Raw genomic sequence first — 27935 nt, 5'->3', positions numbered from 1 at the left:
CTATGCTCAGTGTTCTGCACTGGCCCTGCTGACCGACTTTTTGAGATAGCAGCTTTCCCTGTGTCTCTCTCTGTGCCTGGCCTGGGTGGGAGCCCGAGAGCCCCAAGGATACCCAGACCTGGCCTGGCCCTCTGGGACACCACTGCGTCTGGGGCAAAGAAGGTGTCCATGGGAGCCAGTGCATAAGAGGATGAGGGTCCTTGCTCTGAGCTGTTGGGGACGTGGTCCCAGTGTGGATGTGAGCTGGGCAGGCTGGCAGCATGGCAGTATGGTGCAGTGGCTAGAGGAATGCTCTGCTACTGCTTAGCAGCTGTGTGGACCTAGGCACACTGCTTCATCTCTCTGTTCCTCCACTTCTGGATCTGGAAAATGAGATAACAGTTGTAGTTCCTGCAAGGGGTTGCTGGGGGGCTTCGTGCGAATGGTGCCCAGCCCACAGGAAGTGCTGTATGAATGTTGTGATTCCTAGAGTAGAAGGGTCTCCAGACAGAGGGAACAGCGTGAGCGGAGGCACGTAGGATGCTGTGGCGCGATGTGTGTGGGAGCATCGAGTGTGTGGGAAGGGATGGGGGGCAGGGGTGAGCCTCCAATCCCGTGGGCAGTGGGAGCCCCTGAAGCACATCACAGGTGGAAAGAGGGCCACACACCCCCTCTTCCTGTCCTCAGAGCCCTACAGGAGGATCCGTCACTCCCATTTTACAGGGAAGGAGATTGGGGCCCAGAGAGGGGCTTAAAGGGAAAAGCGTGACTTCTGGAGTCTGACCTGGATTTGAATGCAGCTGTGTGACGTTGGGCAGGGCACCCGGGGCTGCTGGGGCCTCAGTTCCCTCGTTTGTAACACGAGCTCTGAGCGAGCAGGCCCTCCTCTGGGTCCTCAGAGCCTCTCCCCGTGCCTGTACACAGTAGGTGCTCAATAAATGGCTGTTGAACAAGTAAGCGTGGGAATAGTGACGTGACTGGCCCCTCCAGGCCATTGTGAGGGTCAGATGGGGGAGAGGAATACTCAGGGGCACAGGGCTGGGCACGCAGGGGGGCCCCTGCTATTCCAGACCTCAGCCTGCGGGCACAGGTAGGCCCCAAGCATGTGGGCACAACACATCCTTCCGATCCCAGAGGGCCCAGGAGCCTGGGACTGCCGAGCAGAGCCACAGCCACCGGGACCCAGGCCAGAGCCGAGCTCTGCAGGGCTTGGAACGCCTTGCGTGGGGTTGGGGGAGGGTGCGGGGGAAAGCCCCCAGGGGCCCCTTTGTGGTGAGCAGCCTGTGGGTGGCACCTGGCACAGCCAGGAGGGTGGCACCGCCCCTCCCTAGGGCCCCACCACCCAAGTGCAGCTCCCTTCCTCCAGGTGCCAGCTGGGGAGGATGCGGCTGCCCACCCCGTCCACCACAGTCGGGAGGACGTCGGCATTGTGCCCACTTCTTGCCGGGTGGGCTCTCATCCCACTGCACGGCTGAGGAAACTGAGGCCCAGGGGAGGAGAGGGGTTGCCCGTGGCCACACGGTGTGCCCTCGGTGGAGCTGGACGCAGATCCAGGTCTCTGCCACCCTCTCTGGTAATGTCGCTGCCCCACTGTGCAAAGAGAGATGGACAGTGAGAATGGTCCTGTGGCTGCACGGGGTGGGGGCTCCATTTGGGACCGTGAGACACAGGCGGTAAGGGAGATGTGGCCCCCGCCGGTGACTGCCCACAGTGGACGCTGGCGGTGCCCCTGCAGATCACCGTGACTGAGCGTCACCCACCCCTGGAGCCGCGAAGATGGCGGCTAACAGCTCCCAGCTGTTTCTTCTTGGAAACTAGCCCTCGGCCAACATGAACCTGGGAGGGTCCACAGCTCTGGCCACTGGGAGGGGCAGCCACAGCCAAGGCCGGCCTGATGCGGGGGGTCGGGGGCTGGTGTAAATGTTGCCCCCTTCCTGCAGGTGGGGCTGCTCTGTGGCGCTCTTCGTGCCCTGAGCTCCCCTCGGGACAAGGCATCACACGCTCAGCTTCTAGAGAGCCCCCACGACGCTCCCTCCAGCATTCACGAGCATCTCAGATGCAAACTTTTAGGCAGAGCTGTCCACACCTGCTATCCCCATCCATCACCTTCTCTAGCTCCCATCACCCCTGTCCAGGCCATTAGTGACCTTTGCATGGCCCACTGACCCCCTCTTCCTCGGCTGGGCCCCACCTCTTGTCTCTCTGGCTGCCCCTTCTCAGCTCCGCCCCGACCAACTCTCCCCGGGCGCCTAGACCAGTGCGGCTGCTCCCTGTGGGCTGCTCAGTGAGGCTGACTCAGGGGACCACTGGCTTGACATCCTTACCATCCTTCTGCTTAAATCTTCTGTCCCCAGCCTTCCTCCCCACCAGCCTGACCCCCCAGTCATCTCAGCAGAAACCTGATGTCGTTTCCCCTGTCCACCCCTCCACTCTGCCCCATGGCCACTGCAGGACCTGCCTCTGTGGCCCTCCCCCTGGCAGCTGTCAGTGCCTCCTCCTGCCTCCTACCCAGCCCCAGCCATGCCACGTCACTCCCTTCCTTCAAAACCTACAGTATCTCCCTACTGCCCAGGATAAAGGTAACTCCTTAGCTTGGAGTCTGAGTAGCCCCTCCCTCCCTGCATCCCTTCTGAAAACCAGAGCTTCAGCCGTAGCCAACTGCCTTCTCTTCCCTCCTCTGGGACTTTGCTCCTGCTGCCTCTCGCCCTGGGAGTCCCTCCCGTCTGCTCCGCTTACTCACATCTGATTTCCCCACGCCTCCCTGGCTCTTCCTTGTCCACAGCCAGGCCTAGTCACATCCTGGTGCTCCATCCTCCCTGCACCGCTCAGCCCCGGGCCAGCTCAGCGCCTGCCTCAGGCTCTCCCTGCGCTCCACCCAGGGCCGGTGGGCTTTCCAACGCCCAGGCTGAGGTGTCCCGTGAGGCCGAAGCCCTCCCTGGCTCCTTGCTGCCCTCTGAGGAAGGGCTGGCTCTCTCTCGTGTCAGCCAGGAGGGCTCTGGCTGCAGGCTGAGCTGGGCCGCGTCCTGAAGGCGGCGGAAACCCCGCTGGGCACTGTGATGGTGGTCTGAGCAGGCACCTTGCTCCTCCGGGGGCTCAGCTGCTGGGAGTCACCAGCAGGAAGTGGGGCCGAGCAGTGAGGCCAGCCCCTGTCAGAGGCATGCGGGTGCCCCAGGCACGGGATGGGAGCCGGGCCAGGAGCTGGCAGGCAGCCGGGGGCACTCGTGGGAGCAGCCACTCAGGCGGTGCCAATTAATGATTGGCCCCAAGAGGGGGAATGGCCTGGGTGCGTGGGATGGCCCCTTCAGGCCTTGCCCATGACCTTGGACCATGCCTAAATCTTGAGAACTGATGGGAAACCCCTTAAAGGGGCAAATCAAGCCTTGTGCAAAGATCCAACCTCTCCACCAGCACCTGGTGCTGTTGCTTCTACGCCTCCTGGGATGGGGAGCTCACTGCTTCACGTGAGATAGATCTTTCCTACGAGGCTCCTCTGCTGGCTTTGCCCTGGGACCCTGCAGGTGCCATTTCCTCTGCTCCCTGCAGGGAGTCCAGGGTCTCCCCTCATCACTGGTGGCCTCCACCTTCTGGCCACCCAAGCCCACCCCAGGCCTATTTCCTCATCTACGGAGCGAGGCTTGTGGCCCAGGGCCCTCCTGATCTGTCTCTTCCTTAACTGAAAACGAGCTTACGGGGAGGGAACGAATGTGTCCCAACTCAGCTGTCTTCTGCCATGGGGTGGGGCAGGGGCCTGGGGGGAGACGCGAGAGTCAGGGGGTGAACCTTGTATTCCAGGGACGCCTGTTAGAAACTCGGGTACCCCGGGGACCCCAAGCAAGGCAGGGCGTTTCCTGCAGGCTCCATAATCCAGCCAGGACTGTTGGCCTGGGCTTCTTTGACAGGGTGACATGTAAGCTGAAACTCGAGGGAGAATCAGAGTGACCCAGACCAGCCTGGAGGTGAGCACAGGAAAGGGGGCTGCAGGTGGAGGGAACAGCAGGCACCAGGGCCCAGAGACCAGAAAGTGGATGGTATTTTCCAGAAACTGCAGGCAGGATCATCGAGGGTGAACTGGAGGATGGGGAGACCTGAGGCTGGAGGGGCGGGGCAGGGCTGGGGCACTGTGAACCCAAGGTGTGAGTGCTGTGAATTGCTGGAAGGCATGGAAGGTTCTGAGCAGGAGAAGGACTTCCCTCGGCACACGGGCGCCCTCCAGCCACTGCCCCACCCCCGCCTGAGCCCAGAGTCCCTTGGGACCCACTGGCACGGGGCATGGGGGCTGCGGCTGTGTGCACTCGGGCTCCCACCCCCCACCCCGAGCTGCCATGGAACACTGAGTCCCCCCCATCATGTGCCGCCTCAGACATGACCAGGCATAGGGGCTGCCCCTAATCTGGGCTCACGTGGCCACCCGGGCGTGGCAGGGGCCGCTGGCTCCGCTCAGGTCTGCTCTGTGGTAAGGTTTGCATTGGGACTGAGCCCTGGGCCCACAAGCTGCAGACAGTAGGGGCTCAGGAAACGCTGTCAGTTCCTGGACAATCCGAGGGAGCAGAGTGGCTTGCCTCTGGGAGTCTGAGAGGCAGATCTGGAGTCAGCCACTGGCCGGGGCCTTGGAGGAGAGAGGGTGACTGACGGGCCCCCTGCCCGGGACTTCACAGGCCAGACCTGGGGAGGTCTGACCTTAGTCCCCAGGAGGGTCTAGGGCTCGAGGGCTACGCTGTCCACTCAGGGGTCCCACAGGCGCCCACTAGCCAGGGAGCACTTGAAATACGGTGCATGCAGACTGCGATATGCTCTAAGTGTAAGACACAAAGATTTCCAAGGCTTTGATAGAAAAATGCAAGTAAAATATCTCTTTAATGATCTTTACGTTGATTACATGTGCAAAAGGTACTATTTGGATATATGGGCTAAATAAAATGTTACTAAAATGAAGTTAACCTAGTTTTTTCACTTTTCTGTATTTATAATGTCCTACGTGGCTCATGTGAGACTTCTGTTGGGTGGCGCTGCTCTCAGAGGAGTCGTAAGTGGCCCAGAGTCACCCTGGTCAGGGTCTGAGTGGACATTTGAAGCCAGATCTGACAGTCTCCTTCCAGGACACTGTCCTCCAGCTCGGCTGAGGGCAGAGGGTCACTAACCAGCTGCCTCCTGGGGCAGTGCAGGGGTGTGAGCGTGGCTCCCTTTGGCAACCCCTGTTCTTGTTCAGCCTGCATGCATTGAGTGCCTGCTGTATGTCAGGCCTGGGGCAGGGCCCTGGGAGGTGGAGTGAAGGCCACTAGCCCTGCTCTTGGAGCCCTGTGCCCAGGATGCCCCGGGTGAGCTGATGGGGCTGGGTTGGGCACGCCCTCATGACCTGCAGGCCCCGAATCTGAGGGATGCACATCTTTGTCCTGTCTGCTCCGGTCACTCCCCACTCCCATCCTGCTGGCCCAGCCTGAGGCAGCAGAACAGACATTTCTGAGGCTCAGAGTCCAGGCAGTCAGGACACAAGGGCCAATTGGGGCCTCCAAAGTCAGAGTCAGAAAGACTTTTCTGGAGGCAAAGCCACCCACGCCCACTCCTGGTGCAGGATAAGAGGCCTGAGGTCACTCCAGGTAGGCTCGAGTTCTGTGCTCCTCCACAGAAGGCCAGATTGCGCCCGGGAGGGGCGGAGCCCGAGGTGACTGTGGAAGTGGCCAGGCTCTGCACCTGCCGGTGGGTAGCATGGAAGCCCGAAGGTCAGCAGGCCTTTGACCGGCAAGGTGCTGGGCTGGGTGCTGCTTGCTCCTTTCACATGGTCCCTCGGAAGCTGCCTGGAACTCGTCCAGGATGGGGATTTTCCACCCTCTTGGCAGGACCCTAACAGGTGGGACAGGCTGTGGGGTGGGTATGGAGTCTGGGCGGGAGAGGGCACTGCTGGGGATGCAGATGCCACCTGGGCCAGCTGTCTGGGGCCTACTGTACGGGACACAGCCTTGTGCTCTCTGGGCCTCAGTTTACCCACCTGGACCAGGAACTGAGGATGGGGCCTGAACTCTGCCAGGACTTGAGGTCTCTCCTTGGAATGGGGGTCAGGAAGGTGCTCCACTTCTTCAGTGCCCACCCCGGGGTTCTGCCAAAGGGTCCCTCGGATGAGGGGTCAAGGGCTCTGGACTCTGGTTCACGGAGGCAGGACACAAATCACAGGATGGTGGGCCACCACCCTTGGCCTCCAAGGGGCAAGGCCTGGCCCAGCCCTCAGCCCATCTCTGAACCCGGTGCCTCCTGCCACCATTTCAGGAGGATCATTTCTCTTGTGACTGCAGCCATCTCCTGCGCCATCCCCACTGTGCCTGGCCCTTACACAAACGTCACTCATTCCAGGTTCTATGTCCCCACATCATCCATGGGGAGACTGAGGCTCATGGGTGCCTGTGACTCACCCAAGGCTGCATGATGGTAAGAGCCAGGGATCTGAGCCCAGCAGCCCAGCTCTGCGCCCTGGTGGGGGTCCAGGTGCCAGGGGGCCCTGCAGCAGCCCTGGGGACAAGGGGCTCTAATTCCACCAGTCTCCACACCCAGGCAGTTGCTGATTTTGCTGCGAGGCCTGATGAGGAGGGAGCATCCTGAGGGCAGGCTGCCTGAGGCTGACCTCCTACCAAGAGAGGCTGCAGGAGAGGCCTTCTCAGCCTCCCAGAGCCACGGGGCAGGGGCACAAGCTTCTGCAAGGCCAGCTCAGCTCGGGACACAGACCCTGGGCTCCGGCCCATGCTGCTCCTCGCTGTGTGGCCCTGGGCCAGCCTCTGCCCACTCTGGGCCTGGTGCCCCCCATGTCCCGTGGAGCACGACCCACCTAGAGGGCCACTTTGCAGCATGTGAGGGCCTTGCTGGGTCAGAACAAAGGCCCCGGGCATGCGGGCGTGCCGGCGTGTTTGGACCTGGCATGAGTTTTTCCACTGCTCTGTTTATGACAACGGCGGGGAAGAGCTTAGCGTGGAGACACTGACTCAGCCGGAGCTGAGCCGGGGTGGGGGCCAGGGTGGGGCTGGAGGAGACAGAGGGACAGAGGGACAGAGAGAGAGACAGAAACCAAGAGGGAAGGACAAACAGAAGCTACAGAATGGGAGAGACAGAGCGAGCTCTACACACGGATCCACAGGCATGCACACACGTGCACACGTGCACACATGTCCGCCAGCGCAGGCCCTCGCCCTCCCTCACCCACCCCAGGCCCACGGGCTCGGCCCGTGCTGAGGTGGGCAATGAGACCAGGCACTGCTCTGAGCACTTCCTGTGCCCCGTCTGTTCTGTGCCGCCCGTGGCACTAACTCTCTTGGGCTGCACAGGACGCTGGGAGGTGGATGATGTGATTCCCTCCCTTAAACAGGGGCAGAAACAGGCATGGGGGTGTGAGGCAGCCTGCCCAGCTGCCACTGGGCTGAGCCCAGTTTGGACCCAGGTGGTCCAGACCAGGTGCCTGCCCAGAACCCCAAGGCTGGCAGGCAAGGGGCCTGGCAGGCCTGGGCTCTAGGCTTCTGATTCTTCAAGAGCACAGAGAGCGGTTTGGGGCCTAGCCGGGCCTCTAGGCCTCTCTGGGCTTGCTTGGCCCCCTGTCCCTGCCTCCACCTCCCTGCCTTACCCGGACCCCAGCCTGAGCCACGCGTGTGCTGGGACGCAGCTCAGGCAGGGAGCTGCAGGCCCAGGCCCCGTGACCGAGCCCAGGCTGGGTGTGAGCAGCTCCAAGGGGGCTCGCTGACCCTGCCCTGGGTCCCTGGGCTTCTCTCTCCGGTTTCTATGCCCCTAAAAACCTAGACGTGGGCACTGCCACTGCACCCACTCGGCTGGGTGACACTGGTGTGGCCTAGGGTGTCTCCTCTCCTCCCTGGCCTCAGTCTGTCCACCTATAAACTGTGTGTGGGAGGGGACAGAACTCTCCCACTCACTTCTAGGCTTGTGGGAGCCTGGGGGCCAGAAGGGTGGGCGTGGGGCCTCAGAGGAGCAGGGGAGCTCACTAGCTAGCAGTGTCCCACTGGCTGGGCCTCAGGTTTGGAGGACTCGGGGGCCCCACCCCAACCCATGTCCCTAGGCCACTTCAACTCCAGCAGCCCCATTCTGAGCTTCTCCTCGGGAAGATCCATCTGATGAAAGCTCCTTGCTAAAGAGGTTTGGAACCCCCTGTCCTGGGCCTTACCCCCATGTTACGTGGGGAAACGGAGGCCTGGTGGAGCGAAGGACTGGGCCGGGGTTACCAGGAACCCCAGTTCCGTCTGGGATTGGCCCCTGGTGATGGTGATCAGGAAGGACTGGGGGTTTCCCGGGCAGGGCTGGGCTGCCCAGCTGCCTCCACCTCCCTTCTGCGGTCCCCTGGGCACCCCAGACTGCCTGTGGCCAAGGCAGCTGTTTGGGTCCCCCAAACCTGGTCCTCTCTACCCCTCTCTTGGGGACGGCCCCACCAGCTGCCCGGGCCCCGCATCAGGAGCCCTTCTGGGTTCATCTTTCTCTAAACTCCTCACGGTTCACCTGCTAGTCTCGTTGGCTCCACCCTCAGACTGTGTCCCAAGCCTGGCCACTCCCTACCTCCTCCGCCTGGCAGGCCACCAGCATTTCTTACTCAGACCCTTGCGACCGCCTCACAGTGGGTCTTCCTCTTTCTTCCATCAGCCAGAGGGTCCTTTTCAGTGTCTGTCACAGAAGCACCCTCCAGGGGCTCCTCATCTTCTTAGAATAAAGTCTAAATTCCTCCCCGTGGGCTCCCAAAGTCAGCACGGTGTGGCCCACTTCATCTCCCGCGGCTCTCCGCTGCGTCAAACCACCCGCACACAGCTCATCCCCTCCTCAGGGCCTTAGCGTTGCTGTTCCCTCTGCCTGAACAGAGTTCCCTGTGCCTTTGCATAGCTCCCTTCTCTGGTCATTCAGGACCTGCCTTCAGCATCTCTTCCTGAGAGGCACCCTCACTGGTCACTCTCCACCCCAGTCCCTCCAGCCACCCTGTCCTGCTGACCCCTCGTTGTTTGGAGCTCGACCCTCCGCCTGCATTCTCTGTGAGCCCCCTCCCAGTGCATCGGCCCCCTGGGCTGCTGGGTGTCGGCTTGCCCTGCTGTTTGTGTGGCCTTGGGCTTGGGGATGGGTGGTGCTGGGGGCCTTTCCCCTGGGGCTCTGGGGTCACTGATGCGGGTGGGCTGCACTTGGTGCTGGGGAGACACTGGCTGGTAATAGTGAGTGACAGGGGCTGACACGGGCGATCTGGGGCCGCAGGCCTGGTCAGAGGAGGCAGACGGGACTGGAAAGGTTTCCCTGTCCCGGTGGGTGGGGAGTGGTCTGAGAATGGGCCCTGGGGTCTCGGTCAGATGCCAGCTCCGTGGCTGGCATGCCATGTGATCTGGGACTTGTCACTTGCATCCTCTGAGCTGAGCATCCAAACTGTTAGGTGGGGCCCTGTGAGGGTTTGGGTGGAGTAGGAGAAGTGGTATGTAGTCCCCGAAAAGCCATCAAATGCTGTGTGTTTTCCTAACAGCTTTATCGCAATAGAATTCACCTGCTGTACAGCTCATCTGTATAAAGTGTCCAGGTCGATGGTTTTCAGTGTGTTCACAGAGTTGTGCAACCATCACCACAGGCCCTTTTAGAACATTTTCATGACCTTGAAAAGAAACCCTGTACCCCTTAGCTATCACTCTCCAATCCCCGCAGCCCTTGGCGGCAGTCATCTGCTCCCCATCTCTATGGATTTACCTATTCCGGACATTTCACATAAATGGAATCGCACAACCTCCAGTCTCTGTGGCTGGTGTTGCTCACGAGCACAGTGTTTTCGAGGTTCGGCCCTGTTGTAGCGTGTGTTGGTACTTCCTTCCTTTTCTATGGCTGAACGAGTTTCCGTTGTGTGGATGGACCACATTTTCTTTATCTGTTCGTCCGTTGATGGACACTTGGGATGTTTCCACCTTTTGGCTGTTGTGAACAATGCTGCTGTGAGCGTTCATGTACAAGTTGTTGTGTGGACACGTGTTCACTTCTCTTGGCGTATGTATCGGAGAGGGATTACTGGGTCGTATCCTAACTCTAAATTTAATATTTTGAGAACCGTCAAACTGTTCTGTAGTGGCTGCGCCCTTCACCGTCCCGCCAGCTGTAGAGGAACGTTCTGATTTCTTCGCATCCTTGTCAACACTTACTCTCGTCTGTCTTTTTATTTTAGCCATCCTCGTGGGGGAGAAGTGCTATCTCACTGTGGTTTTGCATTTCCTTGATAGCTAATGAAGTTGAGCATCTTTTCAGGTGCTTATGGGCCATTTTTATTGCTTCTTTGGAGAAATGTCTATTCGGATCCTTTGCCTCATTTTAATTGGGTCATTGGCCTTTTTATTATTGAATTGTAAAAAATACTGTGTTTTTTTAAAGAGAGGCAAGACAGGTTGGCGGAGGGACAGGTGAATTGAACTGTGTTGGCCACAAGCATGGGCACGTGCACTGGGACACAATTTCGCTCACACTCATGGAACCGCATTCGTGTCTGAGCCCAGGGACACATGCAGAGGTACACACACGGATGCCCAAACATGTATATGCCCACGGAGATCCTGTGTGTGGTGTGTGTCACACATGCAGGCGTGAAGCTCAGTTCAGTGACCCTCTCGGTGCTGAGGCTAGGCCGGCCCCCCTGGGACCACGCGTGGGCCCTTCTGGCACGGCGACTGGGCCATGTCAGAGTAATCATCCTCATTTTGCGGGTAGGGAGACACAGAAAGTCCCCTTGACTGGTCCAAGGTTGCCAGTTGGCCAATTTTAGGGTCTGAACTTAAACTCAAGCCGTCAGGCTGTGGGACTCTCTGGGACTGTGTGTGGCTGCCAGACCTTTGACCTCACCTCAGTTGTTTCAGAACGTCAGGTCTGGGCTCCCCCACTTCCCAAGCCACTGTGTGACCTTGGCAGCGTGCTGCCCCTCTCTGGGTCTCAGGCTCTTAGTAAGATGGTACAGGATGGTCCCAAGTTCCTCCCCAACTGAAGCTCCAGATTCTCGGCTCCCCTTCTAGAGGGAACCGAATGCCTTTCCCACCCAGCCTCCCCAGGCCTGCAGATAATCGAGTCATTGTGAGCTCAATTATGGCTTTCTGAAAATAGTGTGCCCCTGAAAATAGCCCCCCATGGATGCTGGGAAGTGGCAGGCAGCTTTGAGTGGACAGTGACGGGGGGGTGCCTGGGACGTGGGGAGAGCAGCACCCCTCCAGCTCTGCCCGGGGATGGGGAGGGGAGCTCCATCCTGCCCAGGCCCTGTGCTGTCCAGGGGACACATTTGTCCGCACCAGGAGCTGCTCACAGGGATCTGCCTGGTCCCCAGCGTCCTCCTGGGGGTCAGAGTGAGGGGATGACGGGGTGGGCTAGGCCCTGCTGTCCCGGGCTGGCCACCTTTCCCTGGGCGTCGGGTCTGGTTGGCGTCGCTGAGGGCCTGGAGCAGGGCAGGGGCTGTCTGTCCCTCTGAGCCTGGTGCCCAGCGAGGGCTTGAGTTTGAACGGCCAATAGGAAAGAGAGAGCAGAGCTGGGTGGTCCCCGAGCGGCCTGGTGCCTCAGTTTACCCACGTAGTGGTGGTCTCTGAGGGTTCTGCTGCTCTGACGTTCTAGATTTATCCAGAATATGTGTGGAGGCGGCAGCTGGGCAGGGCTGACCGGGAGGGGACTCTGGATGAGCACAAAGAGCTGTGCGGGCCAGTCCTGGGAGCCCTGCGCTACACGCGGTTGGTCCCCGGCCAGGCCTGGCTCACTTGCCATTTGGGGATGGTGAGGGCAATGTCCATTTGTCTATTTGCTTTCAGAGCTGCTCCTGGGCCATGGGGCGGGGTGAGGACTACGAGCCCCACTTGGCAGATGGGGATATGGGCTCAGAGAGGGTTTGTGACTTGCCTGGGGCCACACAGCGGTTGTGAGACTCCAGGTCCAGTGCTCCCCTCCCACTCCTCCCAAGTCTCTGGGCACCACCCTCTCTGTTTTCCCGAAACCTCAGGGCGGGGAACTGCAGGGCTAATGGTGCTCACCTTGCCCTGCCGGGCGCCGGAGACAGGCTGCTCTGGAAACAGTGGGCCAGTGTGCTCAGGGACCTGCCCAGGGCTCACGAGGGCTGTGGGATGGGGTGGCCAAAGTGCAGGCTGCCTGCCTGTCTCCGGCATTTTCCAGGGATGCTGCCAGACACCACTGCTCGCTCCGGTGTCTGCAGGTGCAGATCCGTGCTGGGGTGGGCTCTGGATCCCAGACCCCCCCAAGACCAAAGTGAGCCCCCAGGACAGGTGCTGGCCCCATCAGACCATCCCTGCTGCCTCCATCCAGCTCCCCAGCCCCGTTGCCAGGCACTCCTGCAGCAGCCGGGGGCTCAGACGGCTGCTGCAGCCCCCTCTGGAGCAAATCACGTGCCTCCTGTGAGGTGGGTCCCCTCGAGGACCTGTTCAGGGGGCGTCATGCAGGTCGAAGGAGGGGAAGTCCAGGAAGCTGTCCACCGCGGACCTGCTCGTGTGCAGGACTCGGGAAGCAGCCTTGCTGGAGGCACACGACAGAGTCAGACGTGGGTCCTGCCCACCATCCCTGCAGCCTGCGGCTCACCGCACGAGAGCCCAGTGGAGGGGGCCTCACCCTGACAGGGTTCCCAGAGCAGGAGGCATCTCGGCTGCGTCCAGGGCCTGGGGAAGCTGTGGACGCGTGGGGACACGGGCAGGCATTCCCGGTGGAGAGAAGGCCAGCATCCGCTAGGACTGGCAGCAGGGCACCAGCCCGCTCTGCAAAGATAGTGATATGTGCTGGAGGGGGCTGCCCCTGCCCACAGGTGGGCCTGTTGTCCGGCCTGGCCAAGCTAAGCTGTAGGGAGCGGTGGGTGGGGACAGATGAGGTCAGGCCTCCAGAGCTTGAGGTCCTCTCAGAGGCCTGGGGAGCCGTGGATGGTGGCTGAGCATGGCCCACGGGTTCGAGGAGCTTCTTTCTAAACCTGAGCACTCGCTCATTTTCAACTTGGAGGATGTACAGGCGATGCATGGGGACTGGCAAGATGGCCCAGGAGTGATTTTGGGAGGGAACCATCTACCCGCACCGCGTCGGGCACACTGTGACCTGGGGCGGGTTGGGAAGCCCTCCAAGGCAGTATCCAGGTCTGTAGAACGGGGCTGTGGTCCCCGTCCCGAACCACCGCCGACTGCTGTGGGGCTGTTGTGAGAGTAAATGAGATGCGCGTACAGAGTGTGGGCACACGGGAGCCCCTCGATCCGGGACCCGATGTCATCCTCCTTGATTCTCCCCAAACTACTGCTCTCTTGCCTTTCACCACCTCTTGTCTCCGTGGCGAGACGAGAGGGTTTGGCCCATTAAAACCAAATAAAGAAGGAATTAGTGGGAGTGGCGGCCCGGTGAGTAACTGATGAGTAACCGTGCGTCTGAGCCGGGTATGGGCTTAACCAGGCGGGAGCAGGACCTCGCAGAGAGGACGGAAGGGAGGTTTCCGTGAAATGCTCTCCACACGCACGGCTCGCCTTCTGCCGTCTCCTCCCACCCAAGGTCACTTGGCTGCAGAGGGGCCAAGCTGGGGACAGGATGGTCTCCGATGACCTGTGCCCCAGGCCCTGAGTGCCTCCCTCTGCCTGTCTGGGGTTTGATTCCACTGCCTGGGTTCCAATCCTGCTTCAGCCACTCATACCTCGTTTCATAAGCTCTCTGCGCCTCAGTCTTCTCATCTGTAAGTTGGGAATAACAATGAAACCTGCCTCGTACAACTGTCATGACAGTCGTTGAGAACATGTGTGCGGGGTTAGAGCGGGGCTGGCCCACCGAGAGCGCTGGCCAGGGACAGCAACGACAGTGTTGGAAACACAGCTCTGCTCACCTCTTTCTAAATAGTTCCAGAATCCCCATCCCCTGTGTAGCCAGAGTGAGCGCTAACATCAAAATCCTACAGCGGCTGGCCCGGCACCTGCTTCTCGGGATGTCCCTGGCCTCTCATGACCCAGCTCACTGGGACCTTGGCTGCCTCTCTCCTCGTCACCCTTGACCTGGTACTTCCAGCAACACCAAACCACTTCACACCTTTGCTGTGCTGTGGCCAGCTGTGTGCATTTACCATACACACATATGCATCCCACACATCTCATACACGTACGTGCTCGGACACCACACAGTCAGTCACACCCATCACAGGTGAGTTAACTCATACGTCTTGGTAAGACTTACTTAAGATGTCGCCTCCTCCAGGAAGCCTTCCCTGACTCCATCTCTCACGAGGCAGGTCAGGGCATCCTTTGAGGTTCCATGACTCCCTGTGCCCCTTCTCACAGAGCCCAGTGGTCACCTCCTTTCCTGGAATCCCCCACCTAGTTTACTTTTCCCTTGCCTGCGTGTGTGTGCCTGCGTGTGTGTGTGTGTGTGTGCGCGCGTGCGCGCGCACACGCACACGCACCAGCCTGTCAGCAGGCCCTTCTGGGCTAAGGCAACACCAACACCAACAGTAAGGAGTTCAATGACCCACTTCCCCCTCGATGGACTTCTCTTCAGACGGTCTGCAGCTGATTTAGAGCCGGGAGGTCGAGTCCCACATTTTCCCTGGCCCTGTGTCTGTCTGGGAGTCCCTGGCCAGACCAGGGCTCCTCCGAGCTCCTTAAAGGGCCACTTCTTATGGAGCAGTGACAGAGGGGCTGGGCCCGTGTGGTGAGCAGTCCCCAGGGGGCTGTGCACTGACCCGGGGTTGGGGGAGTGTGCGCAGGAGGGACCCGCAGGGGAGGAGATGCTGGAGCCAGGTCACGGCAAGGCCCTGGGCAGGCAGGAGCTGCCCTGTGCCCTTTGCAGACCCGTCTTTCCGGGGAGGAGGGGACAACCACCCCACCCTGCCCACAGCTCTTCTCAGAGGAAGGAGGTTTTCGGGAAGCTGTGGCCCCTCCTTGATGGCAGCCCAAGCCTCCTCTGCCCTGGGCCCCTGAGACCAGCAAGTCCCACCCTGGTCTTTGCCCCAGATGGGAGAAACCCCTGGAAGAGGGACCCCATGTAAATGAGCCCCCAGGGAATAGGGGCCCACTGAGGGTGAGCCCCCCAGGGGAACAGGGGCCCCATCTAGATGAGCCCCTCCCAGCTGGTTGTTGGGTGAGGAGGTGGAACTCAGAATAAACAGCCAGCACCCAGCACAAGGCTGGGTATGCAGTTGGTGCTCAATGGATGTTATGGAATGGACTTGACCATCAGCCCTCTCTCAGTCTGGGGGGATCACCCCAGCCCCTAATAACAGAGACAGCAGCCAAGGACTTGGAGGGGCACCTTGGCCCTCGCAGGGCACAGACGCAGGGCTTGTGCAAGGACAGTGTCGTGGGTTTCTGGTTGCCCCTTCTGGGACTGAAGGCTGGGCTGCACCTCGCTGTGGCTGAGATGGGCAGTGAGAATCCCGCCACGGGCTTGGCTGTGGTCCAGCTGGTGTCCCTGAGCTCTGGGCCCCCAGTGCCAGGTGCTGGGGACGGACCCAGCCGTGGCCCAAAGAGAACATTGGTGGTTGTGGGCAGGGTACGAGGGGCTCCAGAGGCTGGGGCCAGGACGGCAGGATGCGTGGGGGCCCGGCTGGGGGCTGTGGACAGCAAAGAGGAATTCGAGCTGGACCCATCCGTCTAAGGGGCTTTGGACCCACGTGGAGCCAGGAAGTCCCGGTGGTAGGGCTACTAGGTGGACAGTGTCAGAGCAATGAGAGGGTCAGATCTGCCACTGACGGAGGTCAGCCAGCCAGGGCTCCCTTCTGGCTGGTGGTCTGGGAAGGCTGCCTGGAGGAGAGGCCATTGGAGCCCACCTTGGAAGGTTCTTGGGATTTGGGCATGAGAGGGAAGGGAATTTCACCAAAAGGCCAGGCTCTCCCCCCCACCCCCAGCAGCACGTGAGCAGCCTGGAAGGAGTGGTGCTGTTTTGGGTGGAGGGTCGGGAGGAGAGGGCTGGGGGGCCGGCAGGGCTGGGACTGCCGCCTTCCCTTCCCAGCTCAGGCAGAGGAGAGCCCGCAGAGGTGCTGGGGAAGGAGCTGTGCCTGCACTGGAGGCCCGCCCGATGGTGGCTGGGGAATGAGGGAGGCAGGGAGGACTGGCACCCAAGTCTGGGCAGTTCAGGGGCCCCGAGCCTGGCAGGGGTGCTGGAGGAGAGGGCACACTCAGCAGGCCAGGGCCTGGCGACGGGGTGATGGGTGGTCAGAGAGAGGGAGGCAGCAGCAGAGAGCCTGGGGCAGGGGGAGGGTTGGCTCTGAGCTGTGTGGACTCTGCCTGGGTCCTGGCTGGTGGGCTGGGCTGCTCCACGGGGGTCAGCACCAGTGGCTGGTGCGTGAGGAGCAGCGCTGGGAGGCTGGCAGAGGGCAGGGGGCAGAGTCACGGACCCCACACGGCCCCTCCCGGGGGCCTCCCTGCTGTCTCCCAGGGTTGGGGAAACTGGGCCCGTCCAGCTCAGGCTCTCGGGACATACTGGTGGCCTTCCTTGAGCGCTCCCTGGACACCAGGTACTGTCCTCACCACAGCCCTGCAAGGTGGGTTCCATCAGCCTCACTTTGCTGAGACAGAGGTTCAGAGAGGGCAAGTGCTGAGCCCAGGTCACACAGCTGACCAGCAGCAGACCCCAGGCCTGGCCCTGTGTCCCCTGAGCCCACCAGGTGGAGACCTGCAGGGCCTCCCTGTCCACTCTGTCCCCTCCCCGCAGGGAGCCGTGAGGCCGCCTTCACGTATGCCATCACCGCGGCTGGCGTGGCCCACGCCGTCACCGCTGCCTGCAGCCAGGGCAACCTGAGCAACTGCGGGTGCGACCGCGAGAAGCAGGGCTACTACAACCAGGCTGAGGGCTGGAAGTGGGGCGGCTGCTCCGCCGACGTGCGCTACGGCATCGACTTCTCCCGGCGCTTCGTGGACGCTCGAGAGATCAAGAAGAACGCACGGCGCCTCATGAACCTGCACAACAACGAGGCCGGCAGGAAGGTAGGGCGGGCGCGGCCACCGCGGCACCAGGGGTCCCAACCGCCCTGAGCTTTGGGCGCCTCTCCTGGTGGCAGGAATCAGTGACGCGAGACCCGAGGGTGCGAGGTGGGGGTGCTGGGCACGGCCTCGCCGCCCACCCGCCTGGCCCGTCTCTGAGGCGGCCTCGAGTTCCCATTGCAGCGGGGTGTGAGCAGAGGCCGGGAGTGGGAAGCGACGTGACCCTAGTCCCCCACGGGCAGGCGGCACGGATGGGACAGGGCGCCTGTTTCCACGCGGGGTGGGAGCGGGGCCTGGCTGGGGATCCGGGCCACAGTCCCACGTCCCTGCCCTGGTCCCAGAGGGGTTGTGCCAACAGGCTGAGAAAGGCTTTCTGGAGGAGGCGGCCTTTGGCTCAGATTGCATGAGAGACTGGAGGAAGGGATGTTCCCAGGAGGCAGGAGCAGCCGGCTTCACGCATGGGGTGGGATGCAATGTGGCGGGTGATAATGGAGGACATGCAGGCAGGGACACACTGGGGAAGAAGTCAGGGCGAGCCCGGTCCCGCCTGCAGGGAGATGAGGGCCCCAGATACCGGGCTGGGAGGAACGGCCTCATGGCGGCAAGATGGCCCAAGATAGGGCGGCCAGCCGAGTGGAACGCCTCTCTGGGTCTGGCTCCCCAGCCCTGGGGGCTGCACCCAGGGCTCGAGGGCCGGAGGAGCTCTGCGCGCATGGGACAGGCTTGCCTTTCCAGACAAAGAGGAGTTGAAATGGCCCTCTGCCCCAGGGACCAGAGCTGAGGCCACCAGCCACTCACTTATTCACTCAACCAACGCTCCCTTGCTCCTGCTGTTTCAGGTGCTAGGCTGGGTGTGAGGGTCAGAGATGAGCAAGACACGGCCCTGGCTGCGGGAGCTCCCACAGCGCTGTCTGGGTCTATGTGACGGGTTTGGGGGCCATACCCGGGGCAGCAGGAGCCCAGGGACCCACGAGAGAGAGCAGAAGCTTCTTGGAGGCGGTGATGTGAAGTGGAGCCTTGAGAGACATGCCAGAGCTGCGAAGAGCAGAGGCAGAAGGAGCTGGTGCTTGGCGGGAGGGCTGCAAACGGTTCAGGCTGGTGGGAGGGACAGGGCTTGAGAAGGGAGCCTGGGCTGGCCCGGAACAGGCCTCGAATGCCAGGTCGAGGGTGTGACTTGACCTTGTAGCTGTGGAGGTTGCTGTGCAACAGGCAGTTATGAGGTTACTGTCCAATAAACTGATGAATGAAAGGACAGGTGAATGAATGGGGAAGGAATGAGAGACAGTCTTTGCCTCCAGGGAGCTCACAGACAGCACATAGGCATCATTCTCCAGGCACAGGCAGAGTGCCGTCTGGGCCTCGGGAGGGGAGAGGAAGGCACTGTGCACTTACCTGGAGGCATTGGAGGGCTTCCCGGAGAAGGAGGTGCGACTGAGCCCTCAATGGAGCCACCACCCCTTGAAGCTCTGCAGTAGCTCAGGTCCCGAGCAGGCGCTTGCCCACAGCCCTGGGAGGAAGGGCTCACATTGCCTATGTTACCACGCGGACAGTGGGCCCAAAGTGAGCAGCAGAGGCGCTGGTGGCCCCGAGGCCTGAGCTCCGGTGGCTGACCTGTGGGGGTGTGTCTGAGTCAGCAGCAGAGATGTCAGGAAGGGCCCTTGGGTGGAGGGACCGGCGTGGGCCAAGGCGTGGCGGTGGGTGAGGTCGGGTGTGCAGTGCAGTGCAGGGGCCCGGCTCTGGGTAGGCTGGATGGGCCTTGTGGGGAGGGGCTCTCGCAGCCAGGCTGGATTTGGCCTCTGGGCCACAGGTGCCATTGCAGGTCCCTGAGAGAGTGACACCAGCAGCTCGAGGTCCAGGGTGGTGTCTGGGTTGGCTCTGGGGTCCCCTGAGAAGCCCCGGCCTGGCCTGGTGCAGGACTCAGGGGGGTGTTTGGCGACTGACAGGTGGTAAAGGGCATAAGAGAAATAGAGGCCGGCTGGACTGGGCCCGGGGAAGACAGGAGGCGGGAGGACAAGGAGGGTGGTGACAGGCCGGGCTGGCCAGGGGACGAGGACCGAGGCGGGTCAGCGCATCGGGGGGTTTTGAACTGGGGTGAAGCCGTGACCCGAGATAGGGAACAGGAGAGGAGAAGCAGGCTGTCGGGGAGCAGATCAAGGTGAGGCCCTTCAGGGCCAGGGCGTCCGAAGGAAAGAGGTATAAGGTGGTCAGCAGCCAGGATTCTCATGCCAGTGCTCTCCCTGACTGTGAGGCCCTGGCTGACCCCATCCCTCTCTGGAGCCTCAGTCTCCCCATCTGCACAGTGGGTGTAATGCACTTTGTCCCCCTCCCCCCACAGCCCTCTAACAGCCCCTCACCCCCTGGAGCTGTGGGGTGGGGCATGGCTTCCGAGGTTTCCATAGGAACTGAGCCCAGGTCTTCACGGTCACCACGGTAGGACATCCAGGCTTGCCCCTGTCCCTTCCACTTCCTCGGGGCCATGGAGTTCAGCAAGTGAGGTGGGAAGCAAGATGACTGTGGCCCAACAGAGTCCCACAGACTGGGGCTTAGAGTGACAGAAATTTATTCTCAGAGTTCTGGAGCCAGAGTCCCAAATCGAGGTGTCAGCAGGCTCCAGGGGATGATCCATCCTGCCTCCTTCCGTCCTGGTGGCTCCTGGAGCTCCTTGGCTCGTGGCTGTGTCCCCTAGTCTCTGCTCCATCCTCACATGGTCTTCTCTGTCTCATAAGGACGCCTGTCCTTAGATTTAGGGCCACCCTGATCAAGGATGACGCCATCATGAGCCTCACCTTAATTATATCTGCAAAGACCCATTTTCAGATAAGGTCACCTTCGGAGGTTCTGAGTGGACGTGAATTTTGGGGGACACTCTTCTGCCCACCTCATTGCTCGTTCACGCCAGGCCAGCATGTGACCCAGCCGCATCCCTGGCTGAGCGTGGGAACCAGCTCACTGCCCGCTTCTGCCACACCGAGGCCGTGGCCACCCTCACGGGCTGTGAGGCCTTTGGTGCCTGTGCAGGGAGCATCCGCTGTGGTTATGAAGGCGTGTGTGGCCGGTGTCCGCTGGGTGCTCTGCCCCTGCTTTTGGCCCCGGCTTTGTGGCGTGGGAACAGCGGGGCGGACGGAGGGGACACCCGAGTAGCAGAAGTGCAGTGTCCTCCCCTCCACACCGACCTGGTGAAGGCGGGAGCCTGTCCAGCTGGGAAACCCTGGGGGCTGTTGTCAGGATGGCTCTGGGCTCTACTTTTGGTGATGTGAGGTCCAAAGCCATCACTGACCAGTACCCCCAGCACCGGGAGCCGGGGGGCAGGAACAGCCCTTGCCTGACCTCATCTAGGGTCCAAGCCGGTCCTGGGCCGGGGGCAATGGAAGCCTGGAGTCCAGGGAAGGATGACTTATGCTGAGAAGCTGCTGGCCAGGCTGGGCCCCCCACTGGCAGGGTTACATGGCCACTTTCGCCATCACGGCCAGGGGCGCTAATGTAACAGCTTAACTTGATGACCGCGTCCATTTTACACTGTGGGCCCAGGGTCAGAGGGGAAAGCAGATGTGGACTGCATCCCCCAGGGTCATGCGTGCCCACAGGGAAGTTAGGCCCCCACTGAGGGTCAGGAAACAAAAGGCGGTGTGAGATGCGCTGTGGGAGAGAGTGTGGGGCACCTCCCTCTGCGGCCCCAGGCTTGGAGCCGCCTGCCCGAGTGGCGTGTGAAGTGTCTTCCGCTGGCACCAGGATGCCACGACTCCACCCAGCCTGGCCGTGACTGAGCTCTGTTCCCAGAGTGTGGGCCACACCCTCGTTTCAGAAAGAACACGAGGTTGTCCCTTTCCTGGAGGCCCCCACCCCACCCTCACACTACCTGGGTCAGGGGGAAACTGAGGCCTGGGGGTGGGGCCCTGCACAGCCCCAGCTCCTCTGGGCAGGGCTGGGTCTCTCTGCATCCTCCCAGGTGGTCTCCTGGGGCCACAGAGGCTGGTGCCACCATCCCTGTCGCTCTTATTGAGAGGGCGCTGGAGACGGAAACGGCACATTCTTCAATGCTGTGGTCACCTCCCAGGAGAGGCTGAGGCCCAGGGGACCCAGCCGAGCGAGGATGCAGCCCCTTGCTCTGCAAACAGCTGCCCAGTCAGCTTTATCTGCTGACAATCACGGGCCTGGCTGCTCAGGATCCAGACATCCCTGGGCCAGCAGGTGGAGACTGGCTTGCCCAGGGAGACGGGCACAGAGGGAAGGGGTAGAGGGGAGGGGTTCAGGGCGGACAACAGAGCGAAGTGGAGGCAGCCGTCCAGCAGGCAATTGAGGTTGGGCCACCTGGCCTGTGCAACCTCTAGCCTGGACTCCCCTGCCGGGTCTCTGGCCATCACGGTCCACCTGAGGAGGAATCAGTCCCCTGGGTCAGCAACCTGGGGAAGGGTGAACACTCCCCTGGCTGGGGCCTCTGAGAAGGGCGCCTCCTGGTTGGCTCCTGGCCTGACGGGCGCACGTGGCAGGCAGTGTGGCCAGGACATGGGAAGCTTTTGGGCCTTGAAGAGCAGCTTGGTGGAGGGAGCGGCTTTAAGCGGAGGGCAGGGTCCAAGCAAAGAGAACTTGGGGTTGGGGTAAGGGCGGGGGAGGGAGAGGTCTGACTGGGGTAGACAGGAGCAGGGAGAGGGGCAGGAGGCAGAGGAGGCCCAGATGTAAGTTTTCCCCTGGGGGTGGTCCTCCCCTTCGCCCGGACCCCCAGACCAGCCTACTGGCCTGTGCCCTCGACCCAGACACCCCACTGTCCAGTCACCAGGCCCTGTAATTCCAGTTCTGAATGTTCCCAAACCTGGCCCCCTTCCCCTCCTCTGGACACGGGGCCCTCCCCTTTGCCCGGCCCTCCCCTGATGGAGCATCAGCCTCGGCCTTCCAGTCTCTCCAGTCTCGGCCCCAGGACGTCATCCACGCAGGAGCAGAGGACCCCACCCCGAGCGCCAGTCACTGGTCTCAGGGCCCACCCAGCGCCAGGCCACTCACTGGGGCTGAATCTTCTCCTCGTGGTGATGGGGACAGCTCTCCAGCCCTTGCTCCTGCTGCGCCCCTCCTGGAACAGCCCTCCTCCTTGCATAATGACTCCTCCTTCTCCATCAATGCCCAGCGCAGGCACCGCTTCCTCCAGGAAGCCTCTGCCCCAGGCGACCTCACCCTGGGCAGGGTCAGGCTCCCACGGGCTCTCCCAGTCCCTGCGTGTTGCCATCTTGTGTGTCGGTTTCCTGCTGTTTCTCACAGTGGGCTGTGGGTCCTGGACGTCCTCGCTGAGGCCAAGGGCCCCATGCACCAGGGTGGGGAAAATGATTGGGGCTGTAGCCGGCCCTGTGGGTTGTTTCTCTCTCTCTCTTTCTCATTCATTCATTCATTCATTCATTCGCTGAAGGTCTCCTCTTCTGGGCCAAGGCTGGGGTTCTGGCCCAGGGGGCAGAGCGCAGCCAAGTTCCTTCAGGGCTGGGGCCCCCGAAGTGCGGGAAGTGAGGCCAGTGGGAGCTCGGACAGCTGACAAATGGCCCTTCTGCAGCCGCAGGGCAGCAGCTAACGATCCCCTGTCTTTAATCAGGCGCTGCTGGCAGGGCCCTTCGATCCGGGTAAATGAGTACCCGGGTTCAGGGCTGGCGCTGGGAATCCGCCTTCCAGGGCCATGGAGGGAGGCCCCAGGAAAACACACGGCTGCGCCCATCATGGGCCCCCAGGGGCTGGGGGGAAAGAACAATGCCGGTCGGGGGTCAGCTTCCCAGAGGAAGGCATGGCTGGGCCCCGCTGACCCATGCACTCGCCTGTCCCCCGCTCTGTCCTCCATCAAATGTGTACAGAGCTCCACGCCATACCACGCTTTCATTGAACAGCCATTTATTAAGCACCGACTACATGCCAGGCCCTACACCAGGCATGAGGACGTGTTGGAAGAGATGGGGTGGGGGAGCTGCACTTATTAGGCACTTACTGTTGCTGGGCCTGGTACCAGCGGGAGACGCCTCCCGCCGGCCTGGCTGGGTGCAGGCACCTGCTGCCTTCTGACCTGCACAAGTCCCACGGTGCCCCGAGCCTCAGTTTCCTCATCAGTGTGTCCACCCGCAGCTTCCTGAAGGATTCTTGTGTGAATTTAGTGAAGCATGTTTGACAGATGGATGCCGAGCTCTGCCAAGTCCTGCATATTCTCACGGGGCCCTCACAAGGCCCTGTGCAGTAGGGACCTGTGTCGGCAGCCCCATTTGACAGATGAGGAGACGGAGGCTCAGAGAAGGGGAGATACTTTTTTGTGGTCACACAGCGGGAGGTGGGGGAGTTGGCTCCAGGTCACCTGGAGGTTGGGGGGACCTGGACGGCACCCAGGCCCGGGTCAAGCTCACACTGAGCCCCTGCTCTGTCACCACAGGTCCTGGAGGAGCGCATGAAGCTGGAGTGCAAGTGCCACGGCGTGTCGGGCTCGTGCACCACCAAGACGTGCTGGACCACGCTGCCCAAGTTCCGTGAGGTGGGCCACCTGCTCAAGGAGAAGTACAACGCCGCTGTGCAGGTGGAGGTGGTGCGGGCCAGCCGCCTGCGGCAGCCCACCTTCCTACGCATCAAGCAACTGCGCAGCTACCAGAAGCCCATGGAGACGGACCTGGTGTACATCGAGAAGTCGCCCAACTACTGCGAGGAGGATGCGGCCACGGGCAGCGTGGGCACCCAGGGCCGGCTGTGCAACCGCACCTCGCCCGGCGCCGACGGCTGTGACACCATGTGCTGCGGCCGCGGCTACAACACCCACCAGTACACCAAGGTCTGGCAGTGCAACTGCAAGTTCCACTGGTGCTGCTTCGTCAAGTGCAACACGTGCAGCGAGCGCACCGAGGTCTTCACCTGCAAGTGAGCGCGGCCCCGCGGCGCGAGGCACCAGCCCCCACCTGGCGGCGTTTTGCACATCCTCTCCTGGTCCCCCCTGCTCCGCCGGCGGCCGGCCCGAGGAGGTGGAAGCTCCAGGCGGGCAGGGGCGGGCTCCCCCTGGGGCTGGCACCTTCTCCCTGCCCCCAGATGCTCCTTCCTGCCATCCCCGTCACTTCCTGGGGCAAAACAGTGCCCACGACGCAGCAGCCGAGAGGGCCAGACCAACGGCTCTGGGTCCCTGACGGGGCCACTGACTTCCTTTTCTTCTCTCCGGGAAAGTGAACCTCACGGACATACACGTATCCTGGAAAGCAAAGGGACACCAGACTCCGAGTGTCCCCCTCCCCCGCCTGGTGGCCCAGACACAGAAATGCTGTGCCGCCAGCCTCCTGTAAGACAGTTTCCCAGGCTGCATCGGCTGCCTGGCTCCGGGGTGGTCTGGGCAGATGTTGACAAAAATTATTTATGTTTTCTTAGTATCAGAAGAGGATTCTTAGCACTAAGGCATAGCGGGTCCTAACTCTATACCCTGTGTTCGCGCATCCCCTTGCTGCTCTCTGCTTCATCTCCTGGCCCCTCGGGACCCAAGGGAGCATCCCTGTGCATCCTGGCCCTGCCCCAGGGGAGGTGGCTGTGTGTGTGTGATCCCCAGGTGAGGTGGCCACAGACAGGGACCTCCGGCCCCTCTTCCCTTCTTTTAGAAAATCATATAAACAAATCAAAATGTCACCAGTGTCAGGTTCCAGGAGTGCCACATCCCCTCCCTCATGCTGTTGCTCTCCCAGCCCCCAGCCAGCCTGGCACCCCCCAGTTTACAGAGCCCCCTCCCACTCTGAAGCCAGCCAGACCCCCAGGACAGCGCTGTGCTGGGGCTGAGATGGGGGGCCGGTCAGGGCTGTTGTCCCATTTGATGGATGGGAACACTGAACCCAGAGTGGCTTGAGCACTGGCCAGAGACCCTGAGGCTGTGAGTTGGGGCTCTGGCCTTGCTCGGACATCCTGACCCCCAGCCCAGGGCTCCTGACCCTGGAGGACGTGCTCTGGGGACGCCCAGGGTGGCGTGAGATGGACCTCATGCCTTGAGGAGTCTGGCTGTGCCCCTGACCCGCTGCCAGCCTCCCTGGTGTCTGTATCACCCCCAAACCCCCGAGAGCCGCCTTTGAGGGTTTCTCCGGTGGTCTCCTTGCCCAGTCCTGGTCCTTTCGCCCTGACTCCGATGCTGAGAAAACTCGAATCCAGGATGTCACGCTGCCAGGGCCTTGTCTGCTGTCCCAGCAGATGCCTTCCCTCCAGACACCTCCCCTGGGGCCTGCACACCACACAGACCCTCCCTTGAAGTCTGACTTGCCCCAAAATCTTGGAGATGGGAAGGGAAGGGGTCCTGTTCAGTTCCAAACCATGTGCAGGGCGGAGAGAGATCAGAAACCGAAGATTCCGGGCTGGACGTGTCTGCGAACGCTCCCATCGCTCCCCGGGGAGGCTGAGGCACAGAGGAGGTGACTTACCAGAAAGGGGATGATGAGCAACCAGCTTCTGGGGCGCCCTCCACTGCCCACGTGTCCCCACCCGAATTTAGGGTATTTTCTTATAGAAACCAGTGGAAATGTGTCCTCAGGCAGCTGACCAGCCAAGTGGGCTGGACATTAGCCTGGGGTGAGTGACATTGTCTGGGCCCTGGCGTGCGCCCCACATGCCCCTGATGATGCCAGGACACTCCATCAGCTGCTGTCCTGGGAGCTTCCAGGCCCCCCCAGTCCTGGCCCCCTTCCTCCCCAGGTGCCAGGACACCCCTGAGTCCACAGGCCTGGCGTCCTCTGCTAAGGAACCTGGTTAACTTATATTGTTATATAGCGTCGAAATGTCTATAGTGTCTTTTAAATTATTGTGACCTACACTGGGTACTGGAGGCAGGGGGACGGCCGCATGGTGTCCCCCAAGCCAGGCTCCTCCTTCTGCTTGAAACAGACTCTTGGGGCCCCTGACGCCACTGAGTCATGCGCACTGTCCCCCGGCCGCCCTTCCTAAGAGTCTGTCAGCAGCCGCCCTTCCCTCAGGTGAGGCGGGGGGTGCATGTGATCTGGGCAGGGGCGGTGGCGGCCGAGGCTCGGCGTGTCCCTGCAGTGTCCCCACTTCAGGAGAGCCGGTGGGTTTCTGACGGGCTGTGCCGGCCTCCCCTGGAGGGGAGTGCCCCGCTCCAATAAAGCTGGAACCAGACCAGTGAGTGTGTGTGGACCACACGCGACGCCCCTGCAGCTCTTGTCCCGGGGGTGGGGCCACATGTGCCATCCACAGAGGACGAGCCCCCAGCCCCCTCGGCCCTCACATGCCCCGCCTTCAGACTTCCTCACCCTTCCCTCTGGCTGGTCTGGAGCTGCACCGATGTCCCCTTCAGACCTGCCCCACCCAGCAAGGGCCACTGGTAGGGGCTGGACACAGACCCTGAGGCCCCTTGGACGTCCTGGGCTCAGGCTGAAGGGACAGGAGGGCCATGGGCCTGGTGCCAGGGCTGACTCATGGGGCTGGGTGGGGCTGCTCTCAGGAGAACAGGGAGCTTGGGGTGGGGGGACCCGCAGCCAGGAGGCCCTGGCCCCATCTGTCTCCCGCTGTGTCCCCCTTCTCCTGCTGACTCCAGCTGGCCTCAGGCTTCCTGCGGGTCTGTCCAGCTGTGTCTAACGAAGGGTTTTGGCTCAAGTGCCCCCTTGGGACACTCCTGGCTCTCCAGGCGCGGGAAGGCTGCCCGCTAGACCTTGCCGCTTCTCCGGGAGGCCCACCACCTGGCCTCTGCGCCTGCCCGCGGTAGCCCTGCTGCACAGGAGGATGAATGGCATTCCTGCTGAGGGCCGGAAGGCATGCGGCGGGGCCGGTTTGGCCACTGCCCGCTGTCCTGGCAGCCTGGCATCGGGTGGAACCGCTGATCAAACAGCCCCTGTCTGCAGGGTGCCCACCTGGGCACCCACAGAGCCTGGCCCCAGACCCAGGTGCCAGTGGAGGGGCTACGAGGAGGGCTTTCCAAGGGGGTCATGACCCTCCAGGGTGTGGAAAGGGGGAGATAGATGCAAAAGAACCCTGGACTTGGAGTCCAAGCCCTGTACCTTCCCGACACCCAGGCATGGGCATCCTGTGGGGTGGCTCTCCCCAGTATAGGGCTCAGTTTCCCCATTTGAAAGCAGGAGGTGGCCAGGACTTGGCAGTCAGTGGGACCTGCGGGGTCTGGGCCTGGGCTGGGCGGTTTGGCAGGAGGCCCCGGTTCCCCACGAGATGGTAAGCAAATCCGTGGTGGTGGCTGCCTCGGAACGCCGGGGTCCGGCTACTCCCACAGGGCCAGGAATGAGGAAAGAGCTCGGAGAATGCCACGGCCCTGGTGCCCAGACTGTACTTATTTCTTGGCTGTGGTTCAACCCAGCCCTGGCCTCCCAGGGCCACTCAGCACATCCTCCCAGGGGCCCTGCTCGAGGCGTCGAGCCCACACTCCCAGCTGGCTTGGGGGCCCACCTGACCCCCGGCCCCCGGCTCTGCCTCTAAGGCTGGTATCTCGGGAGCATTTCTCCAGACAGCCCCATGCCCGCCCCGCCACGGTGACTCCTCACTCCCAGAGTGACAGCCTCCCACACCCCCTTGGCTCTAGTCCGCTCTGTGCTCAGCTGGCCCCTGGGCATCCCTGGCGCCTTCCTGGCTCCCCGCATTTGCCGGGGATGTTGCTTCTCCAGGCTTGCCTTCTGCTGTGCTCAAGAGAACACAGACCCTCCAATGCAATAATGAATCCTGTGGGCTCCGTAGGACTTGGGGACACTAGCAGGGACCCCTGGAGTTCTGGGGGTGCATCTCTGCCACCCACTCGTTCCTTCATTCACCCACTCATTGGCTTGTTCAGCCCTGCGGGAGGCCAAGCCCTGGGCTGGTCTCTGGGGACAGGGTGGCTCATGCCTGGCCCTGACCTCCAGGGGCTCCGGCTCCTCACTCCACTCTCCTGCCCTGAGTGGCAGCCCATTCTGGAGGTGGAAGTGCTGACCAAGGCAGCCTTGGGGACCGGAAGGGCTTGGACTGACTCCTCCACGGCTCTGAGCCTCAGTTCCCCTCTCTGTGGAATGGGCGTAGGGGAGTAAGTGTGCCTGGCCGGGCCTGGCTCCCTCTTTCTCTGTCTGGAGGAGGCCCCTGCCCACCCTGTGCTCATGGGCT

General features: G+C 61.8%; 1 protein-coding gene across 5 annotated transcripts in view; it reads left to right on the top strand.

Moving 5' to 3' along the window:
- The window catches only part of WNT7B (Wnt family member 7B), a 50867-nt gene extending 24894 nt beyond the window's left edge, over positions 1-25973 (top strand). For all 5 annotated transcript variants that reach the window (XM_005606783.4, XM_023631165.2, XM_023631166.2 and 2 more), the window contains exons 3-4: positions 16612-16883; positions 23266-25973. In XM_005606783.4, coding sequence (XP_005606840.1) covers positions 16612-16883; positions 23266-23745 — 752 coding nt within the window. In that variant the 3' untranslated portion in view covers positions 23746-25973. The remainder of the gene's footprint in view (positions 1-16611; positions 16884-23265) is intronic.
- Positions 25974-27935: the final 1962 nt, after the last annotated feature.

This window comes from Equus caballus, chromosome 28 (assembly GCF_041296265.1).
Source record: "Equus caballus isolate H_3958 breed thoroughbred chromosome 28, TB-T2T, whole genome shotgun sequence".
NCBI lineage: Eukaryota > Metazoa > Chordata > Mammalia > Perissodactyla > Equidae > Equus > Equus caballus.
Note: the sequence above shows the minus strand (reverse complement) of the source record. Positions and strands in the feature narration are given on the sequence as shown.